Source organism: Staurois parvus, unplaced genomic scaffold, assembly GCF_062004578.1.
Source record: "Staurois parvus isolate SC_StPar_1 unplaced genomic scaffold, SC_StPar_1.0 ptg000563l, whole genome shotgun sequence".
Lineage (NCBI taxonomy): Eukaryota > Metazoa > Chordata > Amphibia > Anura > Ranidae > Staurois > Staurois parvus.
The window spans coordinates 346,874-362,514 of NW_028318359.1; the positions used below are offsets into that span (position 1 = coordinate 346,874).

A 15,641-nucleotide genomic window follows, 5' to 3' on the forward strand; every position below is an offset into this window, starting at 1 on the left:
ACTGACACCAACGATGGGGCATTATTTCTCCTCCCCACTGACACCAACGATGGGGCACTATTCCCCCCCCCCCCACTGACACCAACGATGGGGCACTATTCCACCCCCACTGACACCAACGATGGGGTACTATTCCTTAGCCCACTGACACCAATGATGGGGTACTATTCCTCCCACTGACACCAATGTTGGGACACTATTCCTCCCACTGACACCAAAGACGGGGCACTATTCCTCCCACTGACACCAATGATGGGGCACTATTCCTCCCAGTGATACCAATGATGGGGCACGATTCCTCCCACTGAGACCAATGATGGGGCGCTATTCCTCCCACTGATACCAATGATGGGGCACTATTCCTCCCACTGATACCAATGATGGGGCACGATTCCTCGCTCTGACACCTATGATGGGGCACGATTCCTTGCTCTGACACCAATGATGGGGCACTATTCCTCCCACTGACACCCATGATGTGACACTATTCCTCCCACTGACACCCATGATGGGACACTATTCCTCCCACTGACACTAATGATGGGACACTATTCCTCACACACTGACACTAATGATGGGGCACCATCATTGGTGTCAGTGGGAGGAATAGTGTCCCATCATTGGTGTCAGTGGGAGAAATAGTACTCCATCAGTGTCAGTGGGAGGAATAGTGTCCCATCATTGGTGTCAGTGGGAGGAATTGTGCCCCATCATTGGTATCAGTGGGAGGAATAGTGCCCCATCATTGGTATCAGTGGGAGGAATAGTGCCCCATCATTGGTATCAGTGGGAGGAATAGTGCCCCATCATTGGTATCAGTGGGAGGAATAGTGCCCCCTCATTGGTGTCAGTGGGAGGAATTGTGCCCCATCATTGGTATCAGTGGGAGGAATAGTGCCCCATCATTGGTATCAGTGGGAGGAATAGTGCCCCATCATTGGTATCAGTGGGAGGAATAGTGCCCCATCATTGGTATCAGTGAGAGGAATAGTGCCCCATCATTGGTGTCAGAGCGAGGAATCGTGCCCCGTTATTGGTGTCAGTGGGAGGAATAGCACCCCATCATTGTTATCAATGGGAGGAATTGCACCCCATCATTGGAATACCATACTGAAATACCATACCATATTGAAATCAAATCTGATGTTTTTTAATTTTTATTTGGTGTGTGTTGGAAGAGGGGTAGTCTTATATGGCAAGTATAGCCCAAACCCTATATTTTACCAGGAAAAGTAGGGGGTCGTCTTATATGCCAGAAAATACGGTATACTTTTTTTGTTATAGGGATTTTATCTTTATGTGAAATAAAAGTATTCTTTTTTATTTTTTTTGGGGGGGGGGTCATTTTAATTACCGCATTATCTTTGCTTGGTTTTGGATAGTTTACATTGAAGTTCATTAATGTTTTTTCCAGTATTACAGATAAATAAAAAAAAATGGATAAATGGTAAATGGATGCATAGGACAGACAGTTGTGGGGTTTTTTTCTTGGGTGTAAAGCGAATGTTTCCATTTATGTCTCAGCCTGTTCCTGATGGTGTTGATCAGGGATCCAAACAAATAAAGGTCCCACCAGCTGCACCCACCCTTCTATAATCTTCACTCTATATACCCCTAGTCCAGGAAAAAATAAATATGTGCAATGATCCTGCTGAGGGGCCATCACAAGAGGATCTTCTAAAACACCAGACCATGAAATGTTCCAGAAGCCCCCCCAGCCGTTGGGCCGAGTCCTCCTGATGAGCCGTCATCATCGCTGTCCTTGTCGAAGTCCTGCCACCATAGAGGAGATTTCAGGAGTGGGGAAATGTAAGCTGCTGTGTTCCTGGCTTCCTTTTCTTGTTCCTAGGAAAAAGAAAACAAATCCAAAGGGTTGGGAACTTTTTCGAGAACAAGTGCGCTTTAAAAACACCTTCAACATCAAGAGTCCCACCAGTTCAAATTTGCAGCAATCAGTGGAAGGGAGGGTGTTTCAGAGACTTAGGATACATCACATCAAACCGGTTTAAGGGTCTTGCCCACATGGAAGAAAAATATATTTGAAATATATTTAAAAAATATTCTTCCCAAATATATTGACATATATTTGAAATACTACAATTTTGGCCAAATTCAATATATTTCAAAATATATTTCAATGCATTTACAAATATATGTAAAAATATATGTTAAAATTACTTTTTTATATCTTAAAGAAAATCTGAAGAATATATTTTAAAAAAATATATTTTTAAAATTTTGTAAAAATATTTTTAATATATTCTTTTTTTTAACATATACTCTTCCCAAATATATTGACATATAATTTTTACCACATTTAATATATATATATATATATATATATATATATAATATGTTAAAAAAAAGTGAAGAATATATTTAAATAATATATATTCTTAAAATATATATGTTTTCAAATATATTCTTCAGATCTTTTTCAAAATATATTTATATATATATATATATATATATATATATATATATATACATATATATACATACACACATATATATATATATATATATACAAATCTACATTTTTGGAATGCATTTGCCAATATAGGGGACATACCCCGAAAGCTTGTCTTCAAAATTGTATGTTAGTGCAAATAAAAAAGTATCACGTCAGTACTCAATTGTTTCTGTCGCAAGTGCACTTATACGGCTAGAATCACCTCAACCAATATATGTTAAAATTACTTTTTTATATGTTAAAAAAAATGTGAAAACTATATTTTAAAAATATAAAACTATACTGCATGTCGAAATGCGTTTTTATATATTACAAAATATATGAAATATTTTTTTTTAAATTAATTTTTTTTAAATATATTTTTCTGATTTTTTTTAACATATAAAAAAGTCATTTTAATATATATTTTTACATATATTGGTAAATGCAATCCAAAAATGTAGATTTGTATTTTTAAAGACATACAGTATATTTGAAATGTATTTTTAAAAATATTTCTCATATATCTTGTAATAAAAATGCATTTCAACATCCAGTATATATATATATATATATATATATATATATATATTTATTGAAATATATTGAATATGGCCAGATATTTGGAAAGAATATTTTAAAAATATGTATCAAATATATTTTCTTCTGTATGGAAGGCTGAGGAGGGTCAGCCAACGGATTGCATCTCTGCAGAACTCTCTTACACGCATGACAAAATGTCCTCAAATTAGTCCAATATCATAACACCAGCTTGATAAAACTTGCTTTATTTGCAGTTGGTCCCATTCCAGCTCATGGAGTCAGTGGGTGGTGCACACCAGCCATTGTTTTGCCCAGAAGGCCACCTCTGCCTTCCACCAGTATGTGGAAAGTAGTGGGTCTGTGCAGCTGGGCTACACTGTCAGCAAGTAAGCAGGTGCAGTTAGCTAGTCTGCCACTAGGTGGCTCTGTCCCAAATGAGTATGCTAATAGGGAATTATGTAATTGGGTGTTAGGCCCCCTTTTTGAAAAAGTGATGTAATGGATGTAGTCACTGCCCATAAAAATGCCAGGATGGGAGGAGTCCTAGTTAGATGTGGCATGGGAGCCAAACACCCCACAGCCATGCAGATGTAATTAGCTACTGCAAAAGCACTGCAAAGGGCAGAAGGCCCCAAGTGAGTGACGCTCAGTGCATCCACGTGAGAGCTAACACACTCATTGACTATTTATACACAGACACTCATTGCAATTTAAAAAGCCACGAATGTGGGAAATGAACCTTTAATTGACATTTTAATCTGTGTGTGTCAAGGACAAACATTCCAGGGGAGGGAAACTTTTGATCGGGGCTATTTGGTTGATTTCTGTTATCATTAGGATTTAAAAAGGAGCCAAACAGCTGTAATATATATATATATATATATATATATATATATATACAGTCAGGTCCATAAATATTGGGACATCAACACAATTCTAACATTTTTGGCTCTATACACCACCACAATGGATTTGAAATGAAACAAACAAGATGTGCTTTAACTGCAGACTGTCAACTTTAATTTGAGGGTATTTACATCCAAATCAGGTGAACGGTGTAGGAATTACAACAGTTTGCATATGTGCCTCTCACTTTTTAAGGGACCAAAAGTAATGGGACAATTGGCTTCTCAGCTGTTCCATGGCCAGGTGTGTGTTATTTCCTCATTATCCCAATTACAATGAGCAGATAAAAGGTCCAGAGTTCATTTCAAGTGTGCTATTTGCATTTGGAATCTGTTGCTGTCAACTCTCAAGATGAGATCCAAAGAGCTGTCACTATCAGTGAAGCAAGCCATCATTAGGCTGAAAAAACAAAACAAACCCATCAGAGAGATAGCAAAAACATTAGGCGTGGCCAAAACAACTGTTTGGAACATTCTTAAAAAGAAGGAACGCACCGGTGAGCTCAGCAACACCAAAAAACCTGGAAGACCACGGAAAACAACTGTGGTGGATGACCGAAGAATTCTTTCCCTGGTGAAGAAAACACCCTTCACAACAGTTGGCCAGATCAAGAACACTCTCCAGGAGGTAGGTGTATGTGTGTCAAAGTCAACAATCAAGAGAAGACTTCACCAGAGTGAATACAGAGGGTTCACCACAAGATGGAAACCATTGGTGAGCCTCAAAAACAGGAAGGCCAGATTAGAGTTTGCCAAACGACATGTAAAAAAGCCTTCACAGTTCTGGAACAACATCCTATGGACAGATGAGACCAAGATCAACTTGTACCAGAGTGATGGGAAGAGAAGAGTATGGAGAAGGAAAGGAACTGCTCATGATCCTAAGCATACCACCTCATCAGTGAAGCATGATGGTGGTAGTGTCATGGCGTGGGCATGTATGGCTGCCAATGGAACTGCTTCTCTTGTATTTATTGATGATGTGACTGCTGACAGAAGCAGCCGGATGAATTCTGAAGTGTTTTGGGCAATATTATCTACTCATATTCAGCCAAATGCTTCACAACTCATTGGACGCCGCTTCACAGTGCAGATGGACAATGACCCAAAGCATACTGCAAAAGCAACCAAAGAGTTTTTTAAGGGAAAGAAGTGGAATGTTATGCAATGACCTGAATCCGATTGAGCATGCATTTCACTTGCTGAAGACAAAACTGAAGGGAAAATGCCCCAAGAACAAGCAGGAACTGAAGACAGTTGCAGTAGAGGCCTGGCAGAGCATCACCAGGGATGAAACCCAGCGTCTGGTGATGTCTATGCGTTCCACACTTCAGGCTGTCATTGACTGCAAAGGATTTGCAACCAAGTATTAAAAAGTGAAAGTTTGATTTATGATTATTATTCTGTCCCATTACTTTTGGTCCCTTGTCAAGTGGGAGGCACATGTGCAAAGTGTTGTCATTCCTACACTGTTCACCTGATTTGGATGTAAATACCCTCAAATTAAAGCTGACAGTCTGCAGTTAAAGCACATCTTGTTTGTTTCATTTCAAATCCATTGTGGTGGTGTATAGAGCCAAAAATGTTAGAATTGTGTCGATGTCCCAATATTTATGGACCTGACTGTATATATATATATATACATACACACACATATACATACATACACACACACTATAGATAGATAGGTACATACACATATATATATATATATCAGAGGCGGACTGACCATTTGGAAACTCGGGCACTGCCCAAGGGCCCGGGGTCAGAAGGGGGCCCCATGAGATGCCCCTGGTACCTTTTTCATAGGCTTTTTTGAGTTTGGGCAAGGACACAGGGGCCCCATGATCCCCTATTGCCCAGGGGCCCCATGGGTTGTCAGTCCACCCCTGATATATATATATATATATATATACACACACACTAAATAAATATATTTATTTCAGGTACTTATATAGCGCCTTCAATTTATGTAGCGCTTTACATATATATTTATATATATATATATTGTACATTCACATCGGTCCCTAACCCTTAAGGGGTGTACAATCTAAGGTCCCTAACTCACATTCACACATACACATACTAGGGACAATTTAGACAGGAGCCAATTAACCTACCAGCATGTCTTTGGAGTGTGGGAGGAAACCGGAGTACACAGAGGAAACTCACACAGGCAGAACACGCAAACTCCAGGCAGGTGGTGCCGTGGCTGGGATTCGAATCAACAACCCTAGTGACACACACACACACACACACACACACACACACACACACACACACACACACACACACACACACACACACACACACACACACACACACACACACACACACACACACACACACACACACACACACACACACACACACACACACACACACACACACACACACACACACACACACACACACACACACACACACACACACTATATATATATATATATATATATATATATATATATATATATATATATATATATATCATAATTGAGTCATTTTTACCGAAGGAATTTAGCAGAATAAATTTTGGCCTAAAAGAAAGATTATTTCTTTGCAAAATTTTATAACAGAAACTAAGAAAAACATGTTTTTTTTAAATTTGCGATATTTTTTTCGTTTATATAGCAACAAATATAAAAACCCAGTGGTGATTAAATACCACCAAAGGAAATCTCTATTTGAATGAAAAAATAATAAAAATTGAACATGGGTATAGTGTCGCATGACCAAGCAATTGGCAGTTAAAGTAGCACAGTGCTGAAAAAAAAAAAAGTCCTGATCATGAAGGGGGTAAAACCTTCGGAAGGTCAAGTGGTTAAACATTTAAACTGTCAAATAGGATTCTATATTGGCGTGAATGCTGGAGGGGTGCAATAATTCAAGGCCCATTATTCATGGTTAACTCTAAAATGATGACCTGTAGGGGGCTTTTACCCTTTGGGTACTGAAGATTATTATTATATCAGATTTAAGGCTTCACACGTTGGGCATTTATTTATTTGACACAACCTCATCTTTTGTATTTTACCAAATAATTGGGTAATACTGTATATTTTGTTTGTGTGCACTAAAATGAACACGTATTGAGTGTATATTTTACTAACAATATGGGTTTGATAAACCGTTCTTGCCATTGTGTTAGGTGGCAAAACAATTGCAAATACCGCTCTTTTATTCTCCAGAGTCTCTGCTTTCAGAAAATATATATTAATGTTTGAGGGTTTAAACTAATCTTCAGGCCTAAAATGTGTTCAAAATTGAAAAATGGCTTTGGGACTGAAGTGGATAAGGTGAAAGGTGAAAGCTCACCTGCAAATACTTGATGTTGTCTTTAGAAATTGCTTCCATTAGCTCCTTGTTCAGAGAGGTGTCACCATGTGGCTTGGCTTCTTCTAAGCCTTGTGATGCCTCAGGAAGTTCTTGTGGCCGGTGCCTGTAGAAGAGCACATAGGCCGTATCCTTGGGAAAAAAGGATGTTACATTGCTGACAGATTCAAAAGATGAGAAAGTCACTCTGGTGTCATTGAAGAGGTACCACTGTATCTCCATGTCCAGATGTTTTTCCGGAGGAAATCTTTTCATATCAGCACTGGGTGGTTTGTGGCTATCGGTGTCCATGCACTCTCTAGAATAACAATAGTAGTGACCACTTTCAGAAGACAGTCCCGAATGTACAATCACAGTACACAAGTCATAGGTTGCAGACTGGTGGACCTTCACAGAGGTGCATCTACTGCCCATTTCTGAAGTTGCATTCTCTGGCTGAGGAGAAGAAGGCACATGGATGGGTAACTTGAGAATCAGCGGAATGGACACATTGTCCAAGATTTTTCTCCTCCTCATGGCCTTCAAATCAAACGAAAACCTGAGCAAAGTCAAAATAAGGTATCGTGGACCAGTGGAAAGCTCCACAATTTTCTCTGCGTCTTGTAAGGACAGACAAGTTTCACATCGATATTTATTTTCTTCGGTCAACATCTCTGGGCATAAGAAATGATTGATCAGATCAGAAAGGGTAAGGGAACATTTTTTGATACCCGCTTTTTCAAAGGAGTTGATGGTGCTCAAATTCCGAATGCCAACCACCATACAATTATTTTCATCTTTGTCCTTAGTGCCATCTTTTCCAGGAATCTTCAAGGCTTCAGGTGAGGTCGTTTTACCTTGATTTTCCTCAATTTTCTGTTGCCACCTTACATCTATAGAATCTGTGGTTTGTGAGGCATGAGCTTTGGTTTTTGTGTGAACATTATATGGTCCTACCTCTTCTACTGGTGAGGAGGAACTAGAGATTTGAGGAACCTTTTTCTTAGCGAAGTCACTTGGAGGAAAAGCCAAAGATAAGTCAGTAAAGGCTTCTTCCCTTGCCGAAACACACTGACATTTCAGACACCGAATTTTGGTAACAATTCTTCCACCAAACATCTGCTCTACTAATGTCCTGTTACCCAAGAGGGTCTTCTTTGATTGTAAGCTACTGCTAGTTTGGGCCAAGGTTTGGGAAATTCTCTTTCCAGTTTTCTCTTCTTCGTGAAGCCTTTGAAAGAGAACATCAAATCAGAGATGAAAATCTCAAAAATACATTCAATAAAAAGAAGTCACACTTGGCCTTGGGTGTCACAAAGAAATCTTAATAAAGGGAAGAACACCTTGAAGTGCATGTTTAACATCTTTGCAAAGCATACACATTTACTTATGTTTAATCAATAACAACCCTGCAGCTACAAAAAAAATACCTGCTGACCTGCTAGAATTCCAGTGAGCTCCTATTTGGACCCTACTGGATGACTACCTATCCCTCTCCCAATTAAGCAGCAATGTTTTATTGGGAAAGAAATCAGTGCAGCTGCCGTAGCTCACATAAACCTGCCTACAAAATGTATGTAGGAGAAGGGCTCTTGGGAGATGTAGTTATGGGGGTGTGCCTACATCAGTATTAAGCTCCCAGCAGCTCCTCCTGCAAGGACCTTACAAGAAAATACATACTGCCGAGACATGCTCTAGAGCAGTGGTTCTCAACCGCTGGGCTGTGGACCACAGCCTCCTTCCTCCAGGGTCTCCTAGCTGCCGATCCCCAAACCTCCCATAGTGCCTCCTAGCTACCGTATTGTAATGCCTGTCCCTGTACCCACAGCCCCCTAGGATCCCTCCATGCCTACCAACCTTTGACAGCACCCCCAAGACCCCTACAGTGCCCCCCTGCTTGCTGCAGAGCCTCCAGCCCCTCATAGTGCTCCCAACAGTGTCCCAGAATGCCCCCTAGCCCCCCAGTGCCCTACAATCTCCCACATTGCCCCTACTTGGGGCAGCACAGTGGCTTAGTGGTTAGCACGTCTGCCTTGCAGTAAATGGGTCATGGGTTCGATTCCCAACCATGGCGCCTCCTGCGTGGAGTTTGCATGTTCTTCCTGTGCTTGCGTGGGTTTCCTCCAGGTACTCCAGTTTCCTCCCACACTCTAAAGACATGCTGGTAGGTGAATTGCCTCCTGTCTAAATTGTCCCTAGTATGTATGAATGTGAGTTAGGGACCTTAGATTGTTCGCCCCTTGAGGGTTAGGGACTGATGTGACTGTACAATATATATGTAAAGTGCTGCGTAAATTGATGGCGCTATAGAAGTACCTGAAATACATAAAAACTCCTGAAGAGATTCCCAGCTGCCTTCAAAGACCTCATCCTCCAAAATTACCTCCAGCCATCTAGAGACTTCATCTCTACGGGACTATCATGTCTGCTGAGTCCCCTAATCCCTCCAAAACCTTCATTCCCCCACAGTGATACCCAAGATTTCAATACATATTTTGTATTCCCATACTTTAATTTTGTGAGTATGAACTTTTTTTTCTTACTGTTGAAGCACAGAAGGTTTCGGAAGAATTTACTGGCCCCTCCCACATGAAAGAAAAATATATTTGAAATATATTTTAAAAATATTCTTCCCAAATATATTGAAATATATTTGAAATTATAAAATTTCGACCATATTCAATATCTTTCAATAAATATATATATATATATATATATATGTATATATATATATATATATATATATATGTGTATGTACTGCATGTTGAAATGTGTTTTTATTACAAAATATATAAAAAATACTTTTAAAAATACATTTCAAATATACTGTATGTCTTTAAAAATACAAATCTACATTTTTGGAATGCATTTACAAATAGATGTAAAAATATATATTAAAATGCCTTCTTTATATGTTAAAAAACATCTGAAGAATATATTGAAACAATATATATTTTTTTAAAAATGTTATCACATAAAAAAGTCGTTTTAATATATATTTTTACATATATTTGTAAATGCAATCCAAAAATGTATTTTTAAAGACATACAGTATATTTGAAATGTATTTTTTAAAATATTTTTCATATATTTTCATATATATCCTGCCAGCCGTGGCTGGAATCACGGCGGGAATTGCGGCCGCGGCGGGACGCCTCCGCTCCTCCGGGAAGCTACCACCACAACCACCAACGGTCCTGCTAACCTAGCAGGGATCCACCTCCACCCCGACGCTCCAGGACACCAGGTACTTCACCAGGGGCGCCCACTACCCACCAGGGAGCCCAACCACCATCACACCGCCAGCCTCCAGGGACCCTAAGCCACTATCCCTCCAGTGATCGCTACTACCCCACCAGGGATAGCACGGCCACCATCCCACCAGGGATCCCCTGCCCACCACCCCACCTGGGACTACCAGCCAGCCACCCCACTAGGGACCCCTCGCCCAGCACCCTGCTTTCCGACACGCTATTCCCTCTGGCGATGCCCCGGCGACTAGTGGCCCACCACGACCCTTGAAGCCGCGGTCTCTCCTACCGGCCGCAACAGATCACGGTTGAGCACAAACCACGCAGGGCCGACGATCGCTACCGCAACGCCCCGCTCGACCCTGACGACGATCCTTCAACACCTCCTGACGCTGCGCCCTTCAACACCTTCAGCGCCTCACGACGCCGAGCCCGCAGCACCCGACGCCTGGCCTCAACAACCCCAGTCACAGAGCCGCCAGCATCATCAGTCGCCGTGCCTACCAACACCCCCAGCCATCGCACCCTACGACCCCTCCGCTAGCCGAACCACCGTACTCACTGAAGACATGCCACAGCACCCACGGTCGCCAGCTTACTGCACCCACAGACTGCTGCCAACCAGCTGCCGCCCTCCACCCTCACTCTACCCCTACAGAAGGACTCAAATGACTCTCCCACGGTAATACAGATTCCCCACACCACCCTGCCCTGACCTGTATCCCTTCACCTCCCCTGACCCAACCGTCACTCCACCCACCCCAACATGCCTCCTGCACTCCTCCTCCTCGTTTTCCTCTCCACCATCCCAAAAATCACCTCCCTCTACCGGCCTACCCCCCCAAAACAGCTCTACATTGCCCCTTCACTTCTCCCCTCTCCCCACTACGGCACTCACCACCTCCTCCTGCTACTCCACTCCCCCGTCGACCCACGTGCCACCACTATCAGACCCACACGCTCCCACACGCTCCTGCACTTCCCATCCCCATGCCACCTTCCTCACCCTTCTCCTTCTCCTATCCGCTGGGGACATCTCCCCGAACCCTGGCCCCTCGCCACCTCACCCCTCCTCTAGGGACCCCCCTGCTCCCGCCAGCTGCCGTAACCCCCTCAACCTCATACCTGTGCCCCTTCTCCCCGCATCCATCCTCCCTCTCTCGGTTGCACTCCTGAACGCCCGCTCGGTCTGCAACAAACTTACTGCCATCCATGACCTCTTTATCTCCCGCTCCCTCAACCTCCTAGCCATCACCGAAACCTGGGTACAGGCCACTGACTCCACCTCCCCTGCGGCACTCTCCTATGGAGGTCTCGTCTGGTCCCATTCACCAAGACTGAGCGGTCACAAAGGTGGTGGGGTCGGCCTGCTCCTATCACCGCTGAGCACCTTCCAGGTCCTCCCTAACCCCCCCTCCCTAACCTTCTCCTCCTTCGAGGCTCACTGTATCCGGCTCTTCACCCCCACCCCCCTAAGGATCGCAGTGATCTACAGGCCTCCCGGATCCATACCCCGCTTCCTGGATGACTTCGCCGCCTGGCTTCCCTTCTTCCTCTCCTCTGAGCTAGCAACCATCATCCTCGGGGACTTCAATATCCCCATCAACGACAACAGCCCAGCTACCACCCAACTCCTCCACCTAACCTCCTCCTTCACGCTCACACAGCACACTCAATCCTCCACCCACATCATTGGGAACACCCTGGACCTCGTCTTCTCCCACCTCTGTACCCTCAACCAGTTCTCTAACACCCCCTTCCCTCTCTCCGACCACCACCTCCTCACGTTCTCCATCTCCCCTTCCCCTAACTCCCCCCCCCCAGAGCGCCAAACCATCACCAGCCGCAACCTCCGCAACCTGAACCCGGCCCCCCTCCACTCAGCTGCCGACCGCCTACACGACAGCATCCTTCCACTGTCATGTCCTGACCTAGCCACTAACACGTACAACGACTCACTATCAGCTACCCTAGACTCTCTGGCACCCCTAACCACACGCTACATCAAACCCAGACCGCTCCAACCCTGGCAGAACGACCACACTAAATGCCTCAAACGTCGCAGTCGCGCGCTAGAGAGACTATGGCGCAAAACCAGGTCCCCCCGTTCATTCTCCCTCTACAAATCTGCCTTCCTCACTTACACCTCCTCCCTCCATGCCGCCAAGCAGGCTTACTTCGTAAACCTGATCAACACCCAACTCCCTACTCTCCCCCCCCCCCCCCCCCCTCCTCCACTCAGTACCTCACTCACCGCCCACGAAATTGCCACTCATTTCCACAACAAGATTGATGCTATCCGTCAGGACATAGTCAACTCGCAATCTACCTCCCCACCTAGCCCCCCCCCCCCATCTCCCCCTCATCTCTTCCCTCCTCTGAGCTCGCAACCGCACTGCCCCCCTCCACACCCAAGACCCCGCTTACCATAACCCCCCCAGCTCTGCACTCCTTCAGCCCCGCTACCACTGAGGAAGTCACCAGGGTCTTCTCAGAAGCCCGCCTCACTACCTGCCCCCTGGACCCTATCCCCTCTCAACTCCTCCAGTCACCCCCCTCTTCCCTCATCTGCTCCCTCACCCACATCTTCAATCTCTCCCTCTCTACTGGCGTATTCCCCTCCCCCCTAAAGCATGCGCACATCACCCCCATACTCAAAAAGCCCTCCCTGGACCCCTCTGACCCAAACAACCTCAGACCCATCTCCCTGCTGCCACTCACTTCCAAACTCCTGGAGCGCTTAGTCTACGACCGCCTAAGCGCCCACCTAACTGACAACAACCTCCTTGATCCACTACAGTCCGGCTTCCGTCCCCTACACTCCACCGAAACCGCCCTCCTCAAAATCACCAAAGACCTGCTAACCGCCAAAGCCAAAGGCGACTACTCTGTCCTCCTCCTCCTGGACCTCTCCGCGGCCTTCGACACAGTTGACCACCCCCTCCTTCTTAATAAACTACTCTCCCTTGGCATCAGAGACACCGCTCTCTCCTGGTTCTCCTCGTACCTATCCCGACGCTCCTTCAGCGTTTCCTACAATGGTGCCACCTCCCCTTCCCTCCCCCTCTCTGTTGGGGTCCCCCAGGGCTCTGTCCTTGGACCCCTTCTCTTCTCCATCTACACCTCCTCCCTTGGCAAACTCATACACTCCCACGGCTTCAACTACCACCTCTACGCTGATGACACTCAAATTTACCTCTCCACCCCCCACCTCACCCCCACATTCTCCGCCCGCATCACTCACCTCCTAAACGATATCTCTGACTGGATGTCGCTCCATTTCCTCAAGCTCAACCTCTCCAAAACCGAGCATCTCGTCTTCCCTCCTGCCCGCGCCCCCCCCCCCATCCTATCCATCACTACTAACATCACCACCATCAATCCCGCCCCGCAAGCCAAAGTCCTTGGAGTCATTCTGGACTCTAACCTCTCCTTCCAACCTCATGTCAAATCACTTACAAACACATGCAGGCTCCACCTCCGGAACATCGCCAAAATACGCACCTTTCTTACCCCAGACACCACTAAACTACTTGTGCACTCCCTGATTATCTCACGCCTTGACTACTGCAACTCCCTCCTCACCGGCCTACCCCAGTGCAGGCTCTCCCCGCTTCAGACCATCCTCAACTCAATGGCCAGACTCATCCACCTCACCACCCGCTCCACCTCTGCCACCCCCCTCTGCCTATCCCTCCACTGGCTCCCTATCGCCCAACGCATCAAATTCAAACTGCTCACCCTGACCTACAAAGCCCTTCACAACACTGCCCCTAACTACCTCACCAACCTGATTCCCAAGTACCACCCTACCCGTACCCTTCGCTCTTCACAGGACCTCCTTCTATCTTGCTCCCTGGTCTCCTCCTCACACGCACGTCTGCAAGACTTCTCCAGGTCCTCCCCCATCCTCTGGAACTCACTACCCCAATCCATCAGACTGTCACCTTCCCTCCTCACCTTCAGGCGCTCCCTGAAAACCCACCTCTTCAGGGAAGCCTACCCCACCCTCACCTAACTGCTGCTCTCCTTCATTCCTCCTACCACTCCATCCCCCACAGCCACTTCCTCCTGTACCACTACCCCCTCCCTCCTAGATTGTAAGCTCGAAAGAGTAGGGCCCTATAACCCCTCGTGTGCTGCTTGTAGGTGCTGTAATGTTTCATGTATTGTCCCCCCTCTATTGTACAGCGCTGAGCAAACCCTTTGGCGCTATATAAACTCAATGTAATAATAATAATAATAATATTTTGTAATAAAAGCACATTTCAACATGCAGTATATTTATATATATTTATTTAAATGTATTTTAAAATATATTGAATATGGCCAAAATTGTAGAATTTCAAATATATGTCAATATATTAGAGATTATTATTTTTCAAATATATTTCAAATATATTTTTCTTCCATATGGGCTGGTCTCCATAAGGTTGAGAACCTCTATTTTAGAGAGGGACAGGATGGTGTGGGGTTCAATTAAGAAAAAGCTCCATTAAAAGTGAAGTGGAGCTATTATTTTTGTGGTGAAAGGAAGTTGAGCTTCTGCTTACCGATCTAGGAGATATTTCAGATACTCTGAGCAGTCCTGCTGAACCCCAGGAGTAAACCAAGGAGGCCAAGAAGAAGCCAAAAAACTTTCCGGTGAGACTGCTGGACGCTGGGGAATAAAAACACAAAACTGAATCAATAATTTCACTTAAAATATTTTCAGATAATAATCAAATAAAAACATAATAAAATTGGCCAAAGTTTTGGATTTAAATAGGCCCTCCTAGAGATGTGCACAAAGGAAAGATGTGTTTCATTTCGGATTCGTTCATTAAGTTTATAATTTAGTTTTGCTACATTTGTTATGTTAGAATGATCTGTGTTTACCACTTGCCCTCCAGAGGATTTACCCCCCTTAATGACCACGCCTCTTTTAGCTACTCGGCGCTGCACTAATTCAACTGATAATTGCGCGGTCATGCAATGCTGCACCCAAATGAAATTTACGTCCTTTTTTCACACAAATAGAGCTTTCTTTCGGTGGTATTTGATCACCTGTGCGCTTTTTATTTTTCACGCTATAAACAAAAAAAGACCAAAAATTTTGAAGAAAAAGGATATTTTCTACTTTCAGCTATAAAAAATATATAGTAAACTCAAAGTTGGTTATAAATTTAGGCCAAAATG

General features: G+C 44.2%; 1 protein-coding gene across 1 annotated transcript in view; it reads right to left on the reverse strand.

Annotated features, from left to right (window-relative positions):
• Nucleotides 1–835: 835 nt before the first annotated feature.
• USP35 (ubiquitin specific peptidase 35) overlaps nt 836–15,641 on the reverse strand; it is a 75,759-nt gene continuing 60,953 nt past the window's right edge. The window contains exons 9-11 of the mRNA XM_089691505.1: nt 15,017–15,123; nt 7,216–8,443; nt 836–1,845 (exon numbers count right to left, since the gene is read on the reverse strand). Coding sequence (XP_089547631.1) covers nt 1,678–1,845; nt 7,216–8,443; nt 15,017–15,123 — 1,503 coding nt within the window. The 3' untranslated portion in view covers nt 836–1,677. The remainder of the gene's footprint in view (nt 1,846–7,215; nt 8,444–15,016; nt 15,124–15,641) is intronic.